The 22,422-nt window shown below is 39.7% G+C and overlaps 2 protein-coding genes across 3 annotated transcripts in view; one reads left to right on the top strand and one right to left on the bottom strand.

Annotated features, from left to right (window-relative positions):
• tm9sf5 (transmembrane 9 superfamily protein member 5) overlaps positions 1 to 22,422 on the bottom strand; it is a 393,430-nt gene that overhangs the window by 272,135 nt on the left and 98,873 nt on the right. The window lies entirely within an intron of this gene.
• Positions 6,820 to 9,661, top strand: zic3 (zic family member 3 heterotaxy 1 (odd-paired homolog, Drosophila); the record flags this gene model as incomplete). The annotated part of the gene is made up of 3 exons (XM_083651280.1): positions 6,820 to 7,822; positions 8,696 to 8,859; positions 9,479 to 9,661. 3 exons carry the CDS (start codon positions 6,820 to 6,822, stop codon positions 9,659 to 9,661), a joined length of 1,350 nt encoding a protein of 449 aa, XP_083507406.1.

Here is a 22,422-nt window from a genome sequence, read left to right as displayed (position 1 = left end):
AAAATGCTTTGAAATGTGCCGCGATATTATACTGCTGCCTCTTTAACTTCAGGCGCCATATTATAAGCGCCCTTCTTCTCCAAATCTCGACAAGTGACATGTTAAATTTGTGAATGTTTAATCAATTAATAAGAATGAAGTAATGTAAATGAAGTTATGAGGAAGATACAAAACAATCAGCCTATCTGTCGCCCTCTTTATTTCACTGGAAAGCTTGCCAAATGTCCCATGCATTCTTGCCATGAGAATAATAGAGAGACTGGTCATTGCATGTCCAGGCCAATTAGTGTCAAGACTCGCATTTTGAGTTGAGTGTCAGATTCTCGGGGAAAGTAATTCTAGGAAAATAAATCAAATATTTGAGATGATTTAATTATAGTCCCCGTATTCGTCATGTTATAAGCTCATGAACTGCAACATGTGCTATAGCACGTTGTTGTGATCCAAATAATTGAATATGGTTTCTGTGTCACATGCATTTACTTATGTCACGCGGTATAGACCAATGGTTCGTCTTAATGACCAAAATAAAACTTAAGTAAAGCAACAAGTTGCCCCGTCCTATCAACAAACCAAAACATATTTATCATCTTTAATTATTTAATTTAGACTTTTTTTTTTTAATATAGGAAATTCTAAACACTTTAACCTGAAGGTTCCCATTCAACCTAATTATAGGCCTATATGTGAGTTTTGCTTAATAATGAATGATAATTAAATAAAAAACTATATCACAAAACAATGCATATATATATATATATATATATATATATATATATATATATATATATATATATATATATATATATATATATATATATATATATATATATATATAGTACAAGTACAGCAGTATAAATATATAAAGAAGTTAAAACGTCTATATACTTTTTAAATCCCTTTCCACATTGCTGACGTCATTGCCCTATAGGCAGAGACAAAGCAAGGGCCCCACTTGACATTAAGTGCTGCAGAACAGACACAGGCCCAGAACTGGCCTAATTCCGTCATGATTGTAATGGACGCTCATGTTTGTCAACCTTTAACCCGATGCATTTCCGAAAATGATTGAGGGTTGAAGGCTATAGCAACCAAAAGTTTCCAATCCGCCATCAGATCGCCTATCGGACAGGCAGGCCCGCTTTCAAGGATTCCTGGGCATCATTCAGCCAAATGGCAAAACGAAAGAGGGACTATAGGGAAAAACTCCAGTTTTTTATTCATGATTCTAGATTGAGGCCAACATAACCTTTCACTAACTTGCACTTTGTTTACAGTAGGCCTAAGCGAAGCCCAAGTTATTTGATAACTTGGATGCATGTTCTAATAGTGTAACGAGAATAAGACTATTTAAATGCTAATATTGTATTTGCCTTGTCCTTAATGTGGACATAACTTAATTAGGGTTTAACTTGGTTTTTCATTAGAAGTCAATTCAATTTTCTAAATGTATACTTCTTGCAAAATCAACACAATCAATAAAATTTGTGGAGGGATTTAATGAGTAGCAAATTAATTAATAGCCATTTGTATAATTTGATAAATAAATTAAACACCATTTTCTTTTCTTTGGATGAAATGCAAAACATACAACGATGATAGGTTCTTTCTCCAATTATTAGTTAAATGTGTGAAAACTATAGCCATATGCCAAACCTGGAACAAGAGCATTTTTGCTTTGGAACCATCAGGCCAAAGTTGTAACAAGTAAACATCTTGACATGTGCAATCCCTTCTACTCTTAAGGAAGCCATGCAGCCTTTGTTGGTTGGATGGCCAGCCAAAATGCAATGACTGTTGTATTCAAAATCAAGTTCAAGTCAAGTTTGTTTTTATTGTCATTCATACACACTTTAGTATACACACATCACTTCTACCAATCAAAACAGTGATGTCAAAGAATACTCTAACATCCAGAAGATCCAAGTCACTCACATACCATGGACCAAATGAATGGCACAGGTGATCAAATGAAATAGAGCACAAATAGGACTGGCAGAGTAACAGCCACTTCAGTCGCTGGATCAACATTTCACCAATTGTTTATTTCTTTGCACCGGGCCAGTGATGAGAAAAATACACATCCCCTTGCCAGGAAAACTACTGGCACAATGGAAATAAACATGCATTCATTTCTATCATAAAGTATAATCACTAATCAGCCAGTGCTGCAAGAGTTTCCACAGATCTGTCCCACTTTGGTGCTTCACGTCTAAGGGACCAAACAAGGGACAAGAAGAAACACACCCTTCAGATACACCTAAATCTGTGTGTGTGTGTGTGTGTGTGTGTGTGTGTGTGTGTGTGTGTGTGTGTGTGTGTGTGTGTGTGTGTGTGTGTGTGTCTGAATGCAAGCAGAAGTGTCAAAGTGTGTGCGCAGCCTATAATTGGTAAGGGATGGCAGCACATCTTGCAATGACTTTATGAAATTTAGATGAACTAACAGATTTGGGATGAAGCCATTTGCAGACAGATGCTCCCGTAAATCACAGCAAGAAGTCAATTAGCCTTCTTCACCAGCCAAGCCAAGGACACTCATTCAAGTTCCAACTGGCCACAACTTGAGCTATGAAAGTATTGTTTATGAGCAGTTAGTCAACTCAAATCCTCAACCATTGTTGAATCCCAAGCAACTGCATGCAGATTGACAAAACATTGCTGAGATTGTGTTCCAATGATGAACAGCCAAGTGAAAACACACAAAAATACATGACGCAGGGCAGTCATGCATTAGGCTATTACATTTCAAATTACGAGGACAGTGAAATTGACATTCGTCATGTATCTGCAAGGTGGCAAAACCTGACTCATCAACCTCACACACACACACACACACACACACACACACACACACACAAACGCACGTGCACACACACACACACACACACACACACACACAAACGCACGTGCACACACACACACACACACACACACACACACACACACACACACACACACACACACACAACTGAAGATAATTGGAGTATGGAGTATTCCCAAAATGTCAGCTTATTTTAAATGGATACATAAATAACGTTATACGCCTCCTTCGTTCTGTCAAATTCAAGTCTAAATGCAGACCACAACCTGAGCCATATCCTGGTGTGAGCTTCATGCAAGGGGACTGAAAGTGTTGCAAGGAATGTTCCCCTGCCAGCGCACAAAACACAGCAATTCACTTTATTTGACAAACCAAAGCACCAAGTCAACAGAGTTTGGGTATGGCACTTGAAACCACATCAAAGAAAACCTGTAAATGTAAATACATTTTCCACAATGTCCATTTCAGCAAAAATGCTACATCACACTCATTCAGTGTGGTTGGGAAACATTTACTATTTCTATTTACAATGATAATACAGAGAGATAAAATACTGATATGAATAGGGCAGTCATGATAACAGGATGTCATATTTTGTTAAATAATTCACTTTTGGTTGGTAACTATTGGGTTAACTGCATGGCTATGGCTAATGCACTGTTGGCCTGCACAACTGATAGTTGCATGTCAAGCAAGCCAGACAAAATGTACAAACAAGAAAACAACCATCTTTGCATGAAAAAAAGTAAAAAAAGATGTTATTAAGGTTATGCTGCAATAGCTGTTGGCATAAGAAAGCAATTATCATAGGCCCTATATCAAATTATTTACGAAAATATAACTGATTCTTAAGCATAGCTATTTAGGATGACACCAGATATTTATATAGGCTAATGGTTAGGTTCTGCTCTTTTCCAACTGAACAAATGCGCATGCTCAGTTGCGGATTATGCCCTATTCCATCTGTGTGTGTGTGTGTGTGTGTGTGTGTGTGTGTGTGTGTGTGTGTGTGTGTGTGTGTGTGTGTGTGTGTGTGTGTGTGTGTGTGTGTGTGTGCATGTGTGCTATACTGCAGTCTACCTGCAGTTTAGTTTGTTACATTAAGACGACGTTAACAGTTAAGGGTTTCAAAAAGCTTCAACCAAACCAACCTGATATATAGCCTAGCATATTGCTTGGAAGTCAAGCTAAAAGTACCACATGGTGTGATTAAAATTAATACCTAAAATGCATTTAATTGCATTACATTTCCAAAATTAAAAAAGATAATTATAGGCTAAAATTCCGTTGTAAATATATATTTCAACCCAGGCATGCTCGGGGATAAATAAATAAATAAATAAATAAATAAATAAATAAATAAATAAATAAATGTATGTTGTGAACTGAGTGCCTGGGCCAAACGTATATATATATATATATATATATATATATATATATATATATATATATATATATATATATATATATATATATATATATATATATATATATATATATATATATATTTTATTTATTTATTTTATTTATTTATTTATATATACACACACACACACACACACACACACACACACACACACACACACACACACACACACACACACACACACACACACACACACACACACACAAACAATGTACAAATTAAGGTTCTAACAAACTGGTTTAGTCCAAACATTGACGTCTGTGAACGTCGGGTGCTGGGTGGTATAAGAAGCCTTTACAAGAAATTACAAGTTCTAAAATCCTGAGTCCATATGTTTTGCTGATAGGAAATGACTCACAATTAGAAAATAGTAGATTTGTAGCTCGAATAGTCAATTCTCGGAAGTGTGGCGAAAAAACAATAAAAATACAAAATAATAATAAGAGGACAGAGGAAAAGTTTGTGCTTTAAAAGAGAACTCTGATCCAGCAACAGTTGCCTATTACTTGATGACATAATAAGTATTTTTCTCAGCTTACAAAAGTTTGTGCCTCACAATCCATGCTAATTATTTCGTATAGTGATCATAAAACTGTAGACATAAACCACATAGGCTACCTATACAGACAGTAACCTTAACATCGAGCCTTGGAGACATCGAGCCACGTTTCAACAAGCCAATAAAATATGGGGGGAATATAAGGAAACTTAACTGCCTGTCACTTGTGAAAAGTTCACAAAGGTCGCCATAAATCTCATAGTGCAAGACTGCAAAGGCAAACTCATCTCAGTTAACCGTGTGTGTGTGTGTGTGTGTGTGTGTGTGTGTGTGTGTGTGTGTGTGTGTGTGTGTGTGTGTGTGCGCGCGCCCGCGTGTGCGTGTCTGTTCGCGCGCGCACGTGTGAGAAGACGGGTGCATGAGTGTGTGAAAGAGTGAAGGGGGAGTAACTGGCACTATGGCTGATGGGGGCGAGAGGGAGAGAGAATCTCATTCGCCGTTTTGCTTCAAGATAAGTTATCGTGGTCAAGGCTATAAACAGGTGGTGAATATTGGCCACAGTGATATAAAACAAAGGTCTTTTCAACAATTAGAGTGAAATATATAGAATTTCGTAAAACATTCATAAAAATCAAACACTAGGCGCAGCATGCAATCTCCCTAATCGTTGTTGATAATAGTAGGCTAATACAGAAATGAGAAAACTCACCTTTTCAAATAACACTTTCTCGAGGAAGATTAATGCAGGTTGGATGAGGGCGAAAGCAGAATGAACGACTAATTTCAGGATGTTTCTCTTCGCTCACTGTTTTCCAGAAGCCCTAAAATAAAGAATGTGAGCTCCTTCCTGCATGGGACAGATTGAGGGGGGAAGCATGTGAAAGAGTTATAAAGCGCCGCTTGAAGCACTCAGCGCGTCTCTGAACTTGATCAGATTTTATGCGCCCTGCAGCGCGTCAGCGGCAAACCCTGTGAAACTCGCTCAATGGCACGAATTTTTGGCTGATGAAAAAAAAAATCTCAGGACATTACAATTACCGCCATCTTTCTTTCTGTCTTTTATTCCAGCGTTTTACGCCCTATAGAGCTTTTCAAGCGGCTTCAAGAAAGCCACATTTTGGAGTTGTGCCAAAATTCAAGTTTTAGGTTATAAGTGGTCACATGAAAAAAGAAAAATAACACATATAAGTCAATGATAGACAGATATATAGATGGATAGATAGATAGCTAGATATAGATAGATCATAGATAGATGGATGATATGGCGTTTTAAATCATGAGTAAAAACAAAAGTCAAACTTGCTTTCAAAACGCAAAAGTGATCTTGCTAAATCTGACATTTTATAGCCTAACCTCATTCATCATAACAATTTCAGTTTAATAAGCTTTAATGGGCTGTTAAAAGTTTGAATAAAGCGGCCTGAAGTTACTAAATTGTGGTGTTAACTGTCCCAAAAACACGCAACAGCTATTTTCAGCTGGCTACTTATTTTAATTTATGCAACTGTTTGCTAGTTTCTTAGGGGGGTTAGGCTACAACATGAAGACATGGGCTAGAAGTACTAGAACAAGATCTGCGCTACAGCGCTCCGTTATACCTGCAAAATAATGCCTCTAGCCAATCAAATTAAACCAATTGAGACGACCTGCCATTTTCAATACCAAACCGTGCCAATCACCAGAAATCTAGCCAATTAACACCCTCCTTTCGAGTCACGTGTCAGAGGGGTAGCTGAGCCCTGATTGGCTGTCGTAGCACTGCCTCCCGAGTTCATTTATGTTCTGGGAGTGAGTGATTGACTTTATCAGTCCAAGGACATCATCCGCCTGGAAAGGGGGGGAAGTTTGATCCTCTTTCTCACGGATCGCGGTTAACGGGAGTTTTTTCTCTCAACTCTCTTCGCAGAGGATTTTTCCGTTCTGGCTTGGTTGTTGTTTTTTTTATTTCAGAATTTCTTTGTAAAGCGGGTAGCCTACACCTCGGCGCGTAATCTGTATCTTACGCGCTCCGCTAAACTGGAGTTTAATTTTATCTTTTGTTTTCTTCCCGTCTCCTAAGTTTCCCTAAAGCTCATGACTATGCTTCTTGATAGCGGTCCGCAGTTCCCCTCGTTAGGAGTAGGGGGTTTCGGGACACCACGGCACCACCACGAGTTAGGGAACAGAGACCCGAGCCTGGGACTGAACCCCTTCGCTGATTCCTCCCACTCCGCAGCTTTCAAAATCAGCCCCGTGGCTCACGAGATCGCCTCCAGCCAGACGTCAGCTTTCACCCCGCAAGCCACGGGATATGCAGCCGCCCTGGGACACCCGCACCACGGCGGCCAGGTGCACGGCTCGTATGGCGGGGGAGCGTTCAACTCGACCCGGGACTTTCTCTTCCGGAACCGGAGCGTTGGAGAGTCCGCGGCGGCGAGCGCGCAGCACGCAGGGATCTTTGCTTCTGCGGGGAGTCTGCATGGGCCGCCCGGAATCACCGACAACCCGGGACATCTGTTGTTCCCAGGACTTCACGAGCAGGGAGTGAGCCACACGTCACCGAGTGGACATGTAGTGAACAGCCAGATGCATCTGGGCTTACGCGGGGACATTTTCGGAAGACCTGATCCGTACCGCCCGGTCGCAAGCCCTCGGACGGACCCCTACGGGGCTCAGCTGCACAACTACAACCATCCTATCAACATGAACATGGGGATGAACGTGCCCACACACCACGGCCATGCAGGGGCCTTCTTTAGATACATGAGGCAGCCGATTAAACAAGAACTGTCCTGCAAATGGATTGACGAGAACCAGATGCACCGACCCAAAAAGACTTGCGAAAGGACTTTCAGCACCATGCACGAGATGGTCACGCATGTGTCCATGGAGCACGTCGGCGGGCCCGAGCAGAGCAACCACATCTGCTTCTGGGAGGACTGTCCCAGGGAGGGCAAATCTTTTAAAGCCAAGTACAAACTCGTCAACCACATCCGAGTGCACACGGGCGAAAAACCTTTCCCCTGTCCGTTCCCCGGATGTGGGAAAATATTCGCCAGGTCGGAAAATTTGAAAATTCACAAAAGAACACATACAGGTAGGCATGCGCAATATCACGCCGCGGCATGAGGGAAATATATATATATATATATATTTTTGTGACGCGACTCGATGTTGTGCCTCGCGGAGACTTGCTGTGTGTGTGTGTGTGTGTGTGTGTGTGTGTGTGTGTGTGTGTGTGTGTGTGTGTGTGTGTGTGTGTGTGTGTGTGTGTGTGTGTGTGGAGGGGGGGGGGGGGTGTTGTTGTTCGTACCAATTTCGACAGTGGCCAGAAATAAGTATAATAATAATAATAATATAGTAAATGCAGGGCCAAGATTTTAGCCTATACTATTAGCCTGTTCCAAAATGATACTTGTTAGCTTGCCTGTATTTTTTGTAAAATATCGCATGTCAGCTGGGGCTCATGAATAACAGAATATGACATGTGGCATGATGTGGGCCCTTATGGGTTAAACAACTCTTTGGTGTGTTTCTAGCTCATGTTGTGATTCATGTGTTATAGGCTATATAGGCGGTATAAACTTTCCTCTCTGTCAAAGTTAAATTGTAGCGACTCTTTACTCTTTGGTTGAGTTTTGAATTCTTCCTGAAAAAATACTATTCACGTTGTGACTGTGTGTTTACATTTCTTGCCCTAAATCTTTACCAGCGTGCAGCCTGAAACGTCCTGTTGATTCATTGTTTACTATCAGACGCACAGAGCGGGCTGAATGAGGGAGCAGGCCTCTTGAATAAATAAAGCCTGAACAGAGTAGTGTGTGTAGCCTACGGGCTGCACCCGAAAATGTAGGCTATCCAGAAGAAATCCAGTAGAAATTTACATGTGTTAGCTCACAGATTGTATTACAATGGGAGTTTGTCTGAAGGCTGTTTGGGTAATTTACGGTGTGTGTATTTAATCCTGCAGGTGAGAAGCCGTTTAAGTGTGAATTTGATGGCTGTGACAGACGCTTCGCCAACAGCAGCGACAGGAAAAAGCACATGCATGTGCACACGTCTGACAAGCCATACATCTGCAAAGTGTGCGACAAGTCCTACACACACCCCAGCTCTCTCAGGAAACACATGAAGGTAATTAACGTCTTCATTACACCTTAAACACATTAACCCACACAAACAGCGACTATCACAACTTCAGGCGCACATTAACAGGGCAGATCAATAGCCTTTACAAAGATAGCCATTGAAGAATTCATTTACCTAACGCTGAGTATTATAACACGTACATAAACATAAAAACCAGCAGACATTGGGGTGAGATGATTGTTTCCAACCTAACACACACCTAAGTGCATTGTTTTTGCTTTGTTGCACAATTCTGACACTTCATTTCAAGAAGATTACAATGGAATGCAATGGAAAATGTATTGTAATGTAATGTGGATATGCTCACTCCATTGAGCGATTTTGTTTTTTGTTTTCAGTTGTTTTGATGAACAGTATAGCTACATTTTACGGCTCATTATATGCATGTGTGTTTTTTTCTTTCCCAGTTCAGTTGAAAGTTTAAGGCCAATGTCTGTTTGCAATTATGTTTGTTGTGTTTACAGTTTAGTTAGGCCTATAGTTTTATGTCGTAGCCGAGTTTTAGTCTGTATTTAATCAGTCAGAATGCAACTGCACTGCTGCAAATCTGAATGCTATCCATGTCAATATCTGCAGCTCATTGCTCATGTTATCCTCATTGCAGGTACACGAGTCTCAAGCATCCGAATCGTCACCAGCAGCAAGTTCTGGATACGAGTCGTCCACGCCACCGGTTCTGGTCTCAGCCAACACTGAAGATCCGACAAAAACGCCACCGTCAGCCGTGCAAAACACGTCTGGCCACAGCGATGGACTGGCACCCAACTTTAATGAATGGTACGTTTGAAGTCAGAAGAAACCTCTCTCAATGTGGACCACGAGGTTGAGGATAAACGTTTGGAAAAAGAAAAAAAACTATTCTCACACGCACGCAATCTCTCTCTCTCTCTCTCTCTCTCTCTCTCACACACACACACACACACACACACACACACACACACACACACACACACACACACACACACACACACACACACACACACACACACACACACACACACACACACACACACACACGGGATTGGGACAACACGAGGAGATGAGAGCAAAGCCAGCACCAAGCAGGCCACGTCCGTTCTCAGGATCACGAAATTTGACTTTTATTCCGCATTTTTGAAGAAATCAAATAAATCACGAATAAATAAACGTAATACTTTCTAAGTATAAATAGCCTAAATGTTTTTTCCTTTTTATCTTTTTAGTTTACAGATTTCAGATAATTATTTTATTTTTCATTTTATGTATTTTCTCAAAATTTTATTTAAAAAAGAATAAAAAGGAAGATTATTTCACGCTGTTTTATATAAATGGGGACATGATAATGTCGCCTCTTCAATTGATTGTTGGAACTTCAAACAGTCTTAAGAAACGTGCCAAAGTCTTTGTCATGAACTTGAACACAGAAAAAAATAATAAATAAATATTATACTCGTGAATGTATTTCCTTGTTTGATGGGGTCGAATCTGTTGTCAATGTCCGTTTTCAGGTGGAGAAATGTGGTATTAGGTTACGATTGTTACCGTTGAATATAACGTTGCCTTTTGTTAATACCGTTGTAAATACATATCCATGATGCCATATTTATCAATTTGTAATTTAATTATGGGTATAAGTTCTGAAACTTAAATGATATTTATGGAAATGTTTTCTAACAAGAAACTGTACAGTTTTGGTCATAACCAGCTTAACATTGAACAAATGATAAACTCTAAAGCTCCAACATTGCGATTGTATCCTTTTTCCTTTTTTACCAATACATGTGTCTTATTTGGATCGAAGAAATCATCTATATGAATATTATTGATTTGTCTATGATGCAGATATTTCCGCAAATTTTATTTTGTGAGACCATTGACATGTAAATCATCGACTTTGTAGAACTGAGTTCAGTTGAGCTGAGAAGCTAACGGTTCTATATCCTCATTTTGGCTAAATTTAAACTTGTTTGTGTATTTTACTTTTATAGAATCACGAGATAGATGTGAATTCGTAGCAAACTCAGTATTGGGGGGAAATAAACCCATCGATTGCACTCATATACAGGTCCGAGTGTATGTTCATTCATGATTTCCAAATCAAGGTGACAGTATTTTGAGTATTTCAAATTCGGGTCAAACACCATGAGCCATGGGAATCCTTTATAGTTCCAGCAATGTCTTTGTGCAAGTATGATTAAATGTGTGCATCGGCAACAATGGAACCGTCACAACACAGTATCTTCAAAAATAAAACTTTTTTGTCTGTCAGCTTGCATTGTTTTAAATGTAATTCTTCTGTGAAACTAAGCGTGATATTTGTTGTGGTGTTGCATATAGAGCAGTTTGATTACACATTTGCTTGTTTTGTGTGGATAACTTGTCAAAATGACTTTTTTTTGTGTTAACAAAATTTAGTGGAAGGAATAGCTCTATGTGGATTGGGAAGAATATGTTCAAGAGTTGCAGCATTGCATTGTAACCTATTCTCAAGAATTAAATATTATGCATACACAATATATTGTACTCATATGAGAACAATTTCAGACCACCAGCACTACTTTTAAAACAAAATGTAAAAACGGTACCTCGTGACAGTGATATATGAAATAAGTTTATTTAAATAATTTAAGGAATATATGTTTTATATGCTATTTTCTATACCTTAATTTAAAAGAAGTACTTTTCTTATTCCAACCTTTCTGCCCCATGTCCAGAAGTTAGAGAAATTATCTGATGTATAAACACAGCTAGAATGTGATGTTGTAACACTTTCTGGGAGAAATGGGTCACACTCCAAGTTATTCCTGAAAAGCAAAATGTTTTAACTGTGTCACTGTGCCACATTGAGGCAAACCATGTTACAACAGCATGCCTATGCGTTAGCCTATCTAGCAACCAGAGGCAAAGGTTCCTTGTACTTTTTAGGCTACTGTATGTTGGTTTATTTGTTTTACCAACTATTTATGAAGAAATGTGAACGGAAAATTTGACTGAAATTAAAAAAAATAATGAAAAGTGCACTTTCAGACTGCGACATTGATTATTGCGACCATTTGTTGTTCTGCTCTCTGCACCTATATAATTATATCTCTCTTTGCATGCAGTTTGTATCAGAATGAGTCACTTGAACTTGACACTGATTAAGGCGCCATCTTAGTATCTTGGTTGTGGGGCGGGGGGGGGGGGGAGGGGTGTTAGGGAACCACTTGGTGCTGTCCTGGCATAGAGTAGCCTGCCTCATATGGCTACAAAAGTTACTCATGCAAAGTTAGAAAAACGTTATAAAACCATTTATAAATGTTTATAATCATGCATGGCAACTTATAACAAGGTTTATAAAGTATTATAAGTGGTGGACACAATGTATGTATGCGAAAGCATGACTTGGTGCACTCATGTATATTAACACACTCAGTATTTGCTATACCTGCAAGTAAAGTGCAAAACAAAAAAGATTCTTTCAAACCCTCTTGTCCTTTTGGCATGGAGTTATAAAGCATTATTAATGGTGAACTTATAGGCTACATTACGTCCATCTACTTTATAAAAACGTGTTATAATAAGTGGCCATGCATGATTATAAACACTTATAAATAGTTTTATAAAGTTTATAAATGCATTATAATGTAGGCTATTATGAATGTGCTCATAGACATGACCTTCATAGAAACGTGGGGAAGACGGGCAGCTGAGGAGGACACTGTTGAATAGTTTGCCAAAAGTAGCGCTGCCGGCTGCCGGCTGCCCTGCACTAATGACGAACCATAGCCATACTTCAAGTTCAGGCAAATGAATCGCCACATAGGCATTTTGAAATAGCCTAACAAAACAAAACAAAACATCTGACTGACAACAACGTCACAACAACGCAACGTATAAAATCTCAAAAACTATAAAGAATACATAGAAAAGACCGCTATTTGAAAGACTGCTGGTTCAAAGCGCTTTCGGTGCATGGTTTAAAAAAGAACTATGGCAGATTGGTTTTGGCTTCGCATTCGACTTCATCATCTCAACCAGCGGAGTAGCCTATTTTTACACCAACACTGCCCCCACACACTCTGCCCTGCCCCCCATCTCCTCTCCTCTCCAACTATAAACGCATTTAAGAATATTTATTCACATTATGTTTTTGAATCTTGGCGATCGCGGTCTTGCATCCCGTTTGATTTCATTTCTGTTTTCCTCCTGCTTGTCTGGTCGCACAATTCAAGTTCCTCCTCTCAGACACCGTGACGTCAAATAGCCGAGACAAGCTTTCTCTGAAACACACAGCACACATGGAGGCTGAACACACATTTTACGCATACATCAGTGATGCGGTGGTATTTTGAAAGGTGGATAAATTTGACCTCCAGTCACTGATTATCATAAGGAAAAATAAATATACGCACAAAAATTAATTATATGCTATAGATATGCATTTGATGATCCTGATAGGCTACCCTTTATCATCCTAAACGGTGCTTCAATATTCTGCAAAGAAACATAAACTGAGTTCATATGGCTATAGGTTCATAATGGGAGGGAATAACTCGGGTTAGAGCTACATGTATAGCCTTAATAGCCTACATGATGTGCGTTATGATGATGCTGATTACAAATAATCGGTTTCGATATGAGAAAACGGGGTAGCCTATACGCAACCCAGAAAAGAAAAGGGGGGAAAACATGAAAGGCTTCTTTCTGTTGGGGGATTCTCAATGGATTAAAAAGCACTGTCACGTGGTAAGGAGTTGTGAAGACTAGCGGCTGTATGACAACAATGCGCCCTGCTGCAGTGGACTATACAGTGGCGCTGGATAACGCCAGCATTCATTCATCTCAGTTATCATATGGATTGCTATAGTGGGCTGCAGGCTGCCGACCCAGAGGATGGCAGGCAGCTGACTGTGTTGGCAGCGTTTCTAATCTCTCGCTGTCTATAGGGACTCGTTCTGCTTGCAGCATCAGGAGGGAGAGGGGAGAGAGAGAGAGAGAGAGAGAGAGGGGCGGGGGTCTTCTGCAAGAGAAACACGACTTCGCCAGCACACTCGTCGCTTGTGTCGCTCGCTGAAGTTTGATTTCGGATTGTTGGACTGTTTAAAGTAACTATAGTGAGCCTGCCCAACCCTCACCTTCCTCCGCCCGCCATCCTCTCAGATTTGCTGGCTAAAGAGAGCGCTCGGTCTAAGAGGATAAACTGACACGAGCAGGTCCCAAACGCCTTTTGTCACGCAACCGAGGCTGTGATCTCAATAAGCCCAGTGGTTAATTTATCAACCATTAATAATTTATTGATTATTAGATGCATGATGCAAGACGCATATACTTTATGTTCAAAACTACCCAGTTTGTGAAAGCAATATGCCTATGGAGACTGCTTATAGGCTGACACACTCTTCAGGCCCGCAGGGTTTCGAAATAGGGGAGGTCCAGCAAGGGGAGGCGTAATATATCTTTTTTTTTTTTTTAACCTTTTTTAGCCATATTTAGAGGAATATATCATTCTAAATCAACATTAGGATTATACGATGTTGTGATGTCATTATTCAGTATATTCTCTTTCATGTCACCACCTGCTCAGCTCTCCTGTCAACATAATTGTAACTAACAAACACAAACTGTTTTAGCCAAATTCATATCAAAATGACACCTACAAACACAGGTACACAACCCAAGCCGTACACAACACACAAAGTCATCATCGATAATAAAAAAAACATACAGAGGGACCTGTTGGCTGGCAAGAACATTTATTTATTGTCATTGACGAAAAACAATAATCGGAAGGGATGAGAAGGATGTGAGAGTGGCTCCTGCGCTTGTCAAGTGAAATCAAGTTACCGCGGACGCGGCGTCAGATGACTTCCTGCCTGACGTGCCTTTCGTTTCGAAATAAAAGCGATCCTGTGTTTTTCATGCTTTTCCATGGAGCTTTTTTATTTTTTTCTCTGAAATATTAGGGGAGGTCCGGACCTCCCTGTCCTCATAGCTAGATACGGGCTTGACACTCTTACAATTGAGTGGGTCCATAGGGTTCAGTGTCTTGCTCAAGGGCACTTTGACGCATGGCTCTTATGGACATACAGCTGGGTTGAATGAATCTATTACGGGACAGTCCTTTAACCACATGGGCAAGATTTTTGTTTTTTTTCTCTCATCAGTTCTCTTAAGTCTAAACGCACCACGAAATTCAGCCAGGCAAGAAATTAAGTGAAATGTTTTATCTTTCCTTAGCAATGGATATGGCTATACGCTACACATATAGTGGATTAGTGTAGGTGCACTTTGGTTTAGCTATACAACCCTGGGTAACCATAATAGGATAGCGTCTTTACGCACCATGATAATTAGCTTGTTATGAAGTGAGATGACTTTGTGACACAAGGAGAAATAGCTTGATAAACGATAACATCGCATAAGACTAAACATACATCTGAATTACTTAACCAAGGGCTTCCATTTGCGCAGCATGCAGTTGATCTGTTTGTCAATTATCGATGCTTATTTGTATATTGAATCTTAAAGCATTTTTCCTGTTAAAGGAATAAGTGAAAGTGATTATGAGACATTTTAAATTGGTTTGGAGTTAATAATTGAGTCCACTTCTCATGAAGAATTACAGTAGGCTATCTGGTAGAAGTAGTTGAAGTCTAATGGATGAAATCAACACCTGGATATTATGCACTCCATCATGCACCGACAAAACAGTATATCACGAATATGCTCTCCAGATAATGGTGTCATCGTGGTGCCATCATATAATTACCACCCCCCCGCCCTCCCCCGCACGCACGCACACACATCACGCACGCACGCACGCACCCCACCCCTCAAATAATATTTCCATTATGAGATGAGCAGAAAGATATACGATCAATAGGATGTCCAACAGGAGACAGCGCTAATTCCCCAACATCTGGTGGGGTGTCAGAAACTTGACGAATTCCTTATCAGAGCAGGCGTAGGAGTCAACGCTAATAGGTCCCCGGAGTGGGAGCCACGGCAAACGCTCATTCAGCAAAGCAGATGTTCGGCAATTGTGCTTTGCGTTTGTCTTTTGGCAGATATATTTTCAACACTTTGGAGAGGTGATAAATGAGCAATTGACATCCTTTTTTATAGGCGATCGCTCTGCCCTGCCCTGCGCGCAGCGAGAGCAATGCTTCCCCAACAGCAGCGCGTAAAGTATCCAGAAAGGACAAGTTTGGAACTTGGGAGGCGGTGGGGTTTGTGCGCGTTTTAAAATTCTTAGACAAAGGTGCAGCAATGTGGAAAACTGTCTATGACTGTCAATCCACACAGCTACAATATAATTAAGGTTATATAGCTGCAGTTCAGCTTGCATGAATGGCACTGTTCCACACTTCCAACAAACTGTTTGCCTTGCAGGATCCGTCACAGGACGTCCCGCCGGCCTGGGAGACATTCTCCCTTTAAAATAGAGGACTGAGCTCGCTACACTTTACAACATTTTACAGTTACTAGGGAACTAATGAGGAACTAATCATGAACTATTAGTTAATGATTATTAAAGTCAGTTTGTGATTAATCATTAGTTAATGATTGGTTAAATTCAGTTTGCGAGTTTAGTTAACCATTAGAACTTTGGTCAGTTCCTGAGTATTTAATGGTTAGTTAATGGTCAGTTTGTGAGTTAATCAGTTAATCATAGGCTACTTATTACCTGTCCATTAGTTACTGTTTTGGTGTAGGACTACCATATTGTAATGGTGCATCATACTGAGTAGTTAGTTCATGAGTATACCGAATCATCAATTATTACCTGTCCATTAGTTACTCTTTTTAAAGTGGTGCATAGTTGATGAGTACTGAATCATTTGTGAATAAAGCTTGCTTGTTAAATTTTACCCACTGTTTCTCATGATTGAAATACCTAACAAATAAATTCAAGAGTTGTGCAGGTGAGATTCGCACCCACAGCCCTAGGTTGTAGGGTTAGTCAGGTTCCCAACTGAGCTAACCAGACTGTTGAGTCAGGTTTATGGAGCTGGCAGAGTTTTGAAGGTATACGTTCTACCAAATACTACTTTCTGTTCAAGTACTTATCGTTTCAAAGGTATATTTCTACCCAAATACTTTTTGTCCAAGTACTTATCGTTTCAAAGGTACCAAATACTACTTTCTGTCAAAGTACTTATATTTGAACATATATTCCAGCTAAATACTACTTTTTGTCCAAGTACTTATACTTTTGAAGGTGTTCCACCCAAATACTACTTCATGTCCAAGTAGAGTCCAGCCAAATACTGTCTTATGGTTTTAAAGGACAGAATATACCTTCAAAACAATACGTACTTGGACAGAGCATAGTATTTGGGTGGAATATACCTTTCAAATGATAAGTATTTGGACATAAAGTAGTATTTGGGTGGAATATATCTTCTAAGTACTTGAACATAAAGTAGTATTTGGGTAGAACACCTTCAAAACTATAATACACTCTGGCTCTACAGATCCATAGCATGGATCTACCGACTAACTTGATTCAACAGTCTGGTTAACTCAGTTGGTAGAGAATCTGCATAGCAGCCTTGGGCTGTGGGTTCAAATCTCACCCGGAATAACTCTTGAATTTACTTGTTAAGTATAATGCTTCACTCGACTCTGTATGATGTTTACTTGTTAAGTATAATGCTTCACTCGACTCTGTATGATGTTTCACATAGGGTACGCAAAAAGAGTAACTAATGGACATGTAATGATATACTCATGAACTACTCAGCATGATGCACCACTTTACAATAAGGTACACAAAAACAGTAACTAATGGACAGGTAATAATTAACTAATAATTCAGTACTGAACTAAGTCACTATGATGCATCACTTTACAATAGAGTACACAAAAAGAGTAACTAAAGCACAGGTAATAATTAAGTAATGATTAACTACTCTACTCATGAACTGACCTACTAATCATAATGATTAACTACGATCACTCACAAACGGAATTTAACTAATGATTATATACTCACAAACTGAATTTAACTAATCATTAACTAATCATTAACTAATAGTTCCTCATTCATTCCTCATTAGTTTCCTATTAACTACTGTACATTTTGTGTACCTTATTGTAAAGTGTTACCCAGAGCTCGTTAATATATGCCCAGTTTCTAAAGCCACTTTCACACATGAACTGTGAACTGTGGATATGTCACGTGCCTTTCCATTATTTAAAGACTTCATGCAATTGCTTACTTTTGCGCTTATGCTAGGGTGGTCACCGGTTTTATTCTGCACTAGCTCTAAATTGGCTACGGCAGTTTTAATGTCGACAGCCAGACTGACATGAGATAGGCATGAATGAATGAATGCATGAATGGATGGATGAATGTAGATATAGATACAGAGAGATATATCGATAGACAGACAGACAGACACATAAAACAAGCAAAGTGAGAGTAAAAATAAACACATGCCAATTGCAGCTTTTTGGGGTTGAAGATGAAGACCCCGAAGATGTAAGGCCAACTGTAAAAGAGAGAACCAAAAGTAGCCTATATATCTTTGGCACAATTAAGATTTCTGCCCTAGAAATGCCAATCACTGGCAAAAAGGCGAGCTCCGGTTGCATAATGTTTGCGCAATCTTTAATCCGTTCTGGATATGCATGAGGCAGGGATACCATGAATCACAATCCGCTTGATCCTTCCAGCCTCAGCACATGTGTGTGCGCGATCCCTGCCATCACAAGCACCAAAAGAAACACTGAAGGATAATTAGTACTCTTAAACAGCCCATAGGCCTATTCAATATATATTTTCAACTCCACATTCATGCAGTGGAGAGTATAGAGTCGCATAACACTCTTATTATTTTGTTAAATAGAGGTTTTTAGGCTGACATGAATCTCTGTTATGTCAATTCATGGTGCCATGGTAAATTGTATCAAACTGATGTTACATAAGGACAGGATCTTTTGAGGGAAAATAAGGCATACTATACACTTCTGGAAATATAATAGATTTGTTTTTCATGTACAGTATCAATTGTTTTTCCTTATGATTATCACTGACTGGAGTCATTTACCACTACATCACTGTAGCCATGTCTTATGTACAGCCACTTTTTCCAATTCCTTTTTTGGGATTGTTATTTTGTCTCAGACTAACAGGGCGCAGGCTAATATTGGTAAACTAAATAGCATCATTGACCAAGATGAACCTGTCCAAGTGTGTCTGTCTTGTGCAAACCAATCAGACACATCACCTCTGGCAGTGAAGTTGCTGTCTCAAAAACATACAACTCAAGAATTACTTCAGTAATAAAAATCTCTGGTTCCGGCACGTCTGAAGTTCCCCTGGAATGCATTCATTTGTTTATATGTGAAGAATCATAAAATGCAATCATTACAACAACAAATTTCATTGAACACGGTTTCCATCGTGTAAATCAGTTACGAGCCCAGATACAATTTTCTCCCGCATGATTTGCAGTGAACATCAGTATCTGCTGGCAAGTGCCACACCTAACTTCTGAAGGTGTTATTCCTCTTTGAACTTGAATATAAGCAGAGTTCAAACAGACGTGGAAACTGAATCAAAGTTCTGAAAAGGCATAGCCTAAATGAAACATATCTGCACACTGGAATGCTTTACAGTATATGTTTTCCTTTATTCTTTTCCAGGAACATTTCCTTGATGAATCAGCCAGGGTTCCTCCACAATTTGAAGAATGGGGGAAAAAAACAACTTAAAGAATGAATTCTTATTGCAACACTGCACAAAAGCAAACTGTCCTTGTGGAACCCCTTTTCAGTGGGTTCCTGTGGGCAAGGCATTCTGTTGCCACTGAGGAAGCACTGAAAGTAATGTGAGTATTGTAATCTGTAAAGTCTGGTTCTCAAAGTGGGGTCCAGCAGGGACCCCCATGGGGTCCTTGAGGGGGGTCCAGGGAATCCCCAGCAAAAATGTGAATAATTCAGTATAATTCCACCCATAAGTAACGCAATTACAGAATGTATGACTATTTTGGTCATGGTTTTCACACATTCTGTAATAAAACATCTAAATGGAAAAATCTGATCAGATGGGGGACCCTGGGACACAATCTTATCTGGAGTGCACCCATAGCCCATTTATGTGCACTTGCATCTGCACCATATGAAAGGCACTGTATGAAGAATGGAGCATAATAGTGGACAGAATGAAGGCATTGCATCTCCACCACAGCAACAGTAAAGGCCTGGCTTTCCTATATATACACAATATAATTTTCTGACCCACTTTGTACTCCCATAAGCCAACAACCAGAGCAGACCTTCAGCGACTATAAGATGCATTTGGGTAATGGGGCTATAGGAAGTGGGGGCTGTTGCTGCTGCTAGAGGAGAGTGATATATTCAACAGCTGGGTTATACAGGTATTCAACAGCCATAATAAAATGTTGGACACTGCAGCTGACACAACACTAGTCATTCTCTCCCCAACCCTGCGTCTCCTCTCCTCCACACTCACTTCTCCACTGCTGTGCCTTTTGGCCCAAACAAACCAACACTAAAGAAACTGTTATTTCGTTGCTTTCTACGAGGGCAGTATGGTCAAAGACGGTGTCCCCCCATGATGATGAGAAACAATGCTGTGTGATTGCCTGCCCTAAACTTCTGCCATACTGTATACTCGCCTGACAGGAGAGATGTTTCCCCCACTATTACAATCACTGTTCTGGGCAAGGACAATGGCATGCAAGCAGGCTTTGGATATAGGGAGAGAGGGAATGGAGGTAAGGGAGGAGGAGAAAGAGAGACAGGTAGGAGGGCCTGGTGAAGAGGGGGGAGGGGGGATCTGGAAAGCCAGGTGCTGGTGGAAATTGGCAGGCGATTGCCAAAGCGACCTCATGCCAGGATAATGCATGGGGCCATAGGTGTCCACAGGCCCAATCCCAAACCTCATGCTGATAGCTTTTCAATGCCTGTGGGACAATCGCTCCAATAATTGCTTTTCCTGTTTCAATTCTCCGGCCAGGCTTATGAGGAACAAAAGAGGTATTTGTTTCTTACAACCATTGCAAAAGTGCCTTTTGTAGGCTATTGTATTTTCGAGCCATTGTTATTCACCATATATCAACATTTATTTATCTCCCATAGTATTTTTATGCATAAACACATGCGGTAGAAATTTGTGGATTTAAAGTCAGATTTATACATATGCCACAGAAATAAAGTCTAGCATGGCTGAGAGATGCTTTTAAAGTTTTGGACATGACTGTGATTGGCAGAACTCTCCTAACATCACACTTTTCTATATACAGCGGAACTTTGAAAGTTGTAACTAGTCTCCTCCCTGTTCAAAAAACTAAGCCAAATATTTTCATCTGCGTCTCTCAGACACCCAATCCATCCTCTGCTATGATGGCCGATGACATATATTGTTTTCCTGCTGGAATGAAGGAGTGAAGCTCAGTGCGGCCGCCCGCCCAGTGAAACCTAAAATCTCTCTCTGCAGTTCCAGCAAAAGTCCCATGTGGATGGAAAGTTACACTTGCTGTTCTATTATAGCATTATAGCAATAACTGTACAAAAAAGGAAAATGATCTCAAAATAAGTAATTCTGCCCTACTTTTTCAGTGTCCATGCAGGTTGGTTTAATAAGCCTAAATAATTTTTAAATATAGCCTATGATTAGTCAGTTATTATTATTATTATTATTATTATTATTATTATTATGATGTCCTGATTAAGAAATTTAGGCTAAAACCATATCCTGATAATCCTGGCTTAAAATACGGTTTTTATTAAATGTTTTGCTCATTTAATGGTTTGATGTAACGCATTTAAAGTTAAGTAACAAAGCCTCTTTTTTCAGGAGCAGTAACCTGCCTCCTGCTGCCTTGCACAACTGAAAGAGAAAATATGCACACTATTATTAACGATTCACTTGTCTTCTTCTCCTTGAAAGATTTGGGCTCAATGAAGTCAAGGAAACCAAGCTCAATCATGCACTCATGTAAAACGTCAACAATTTAGACTGGGAACTATACGGTGAGGAGAGCAAACGCCTTTTATTAAAAGTAACTTAATAGTACTAGTAGTAATAAACTTCAATAATTAACCGTGTTGCATTTATAAAAGAAACATTGGCTAAACACAAGAAAGACCTGCATGAAAGATCAAATTAAGTCAAACTTAAATAGTGCACCTTTGTAGAGCTTAATGTTTTGGTTTTATGAATTGACTCATTTAAGAGCAATGTTCTGTGTATAGGCCTGAAATCAGTCTGTTAACAAAATAAAGTCAAGTGTTTTAGCCCATGCTCACGATGTGTATCCATAGTCAAGACTGCAGACAGCTGTAGTTTAATGTGGAGAAACATTAGCACATAGCATACACAGTTTGTTTGCATTCTTGCGGAACATAAATAATATAGCCTCTCTCCTGTCTGTGCCGTCATTCATGCATTACAAATGAAGCTGGTGCGAAGCTGTTGTAAAAGGTGATATTTATAAGACATGACTTTGGGATCTGGCTCAACCTTCAATGATCAAGTTCACAACAATTCTTGACAGTCTCTAACGATACTGTATAGGCCGTATATATCCCATATCAGAATAACTGCTACATCAG

This window comes from Poromitra crassiceps (assembly GCF_964638095.1).
Source record: "Poromitra crassiceps genome assembly, chromosome: 15".
NCBI lineage: Eukaryota > Metazoa > Chordata > Actinopteri > Beryciformes > Melamphaidae > Poromitra > Poromitra crassiceps.
Note: the sequence above shows the minus strand (reverse complement) of the source record. Positions and strands in the feature narration are given on the sequence as shown.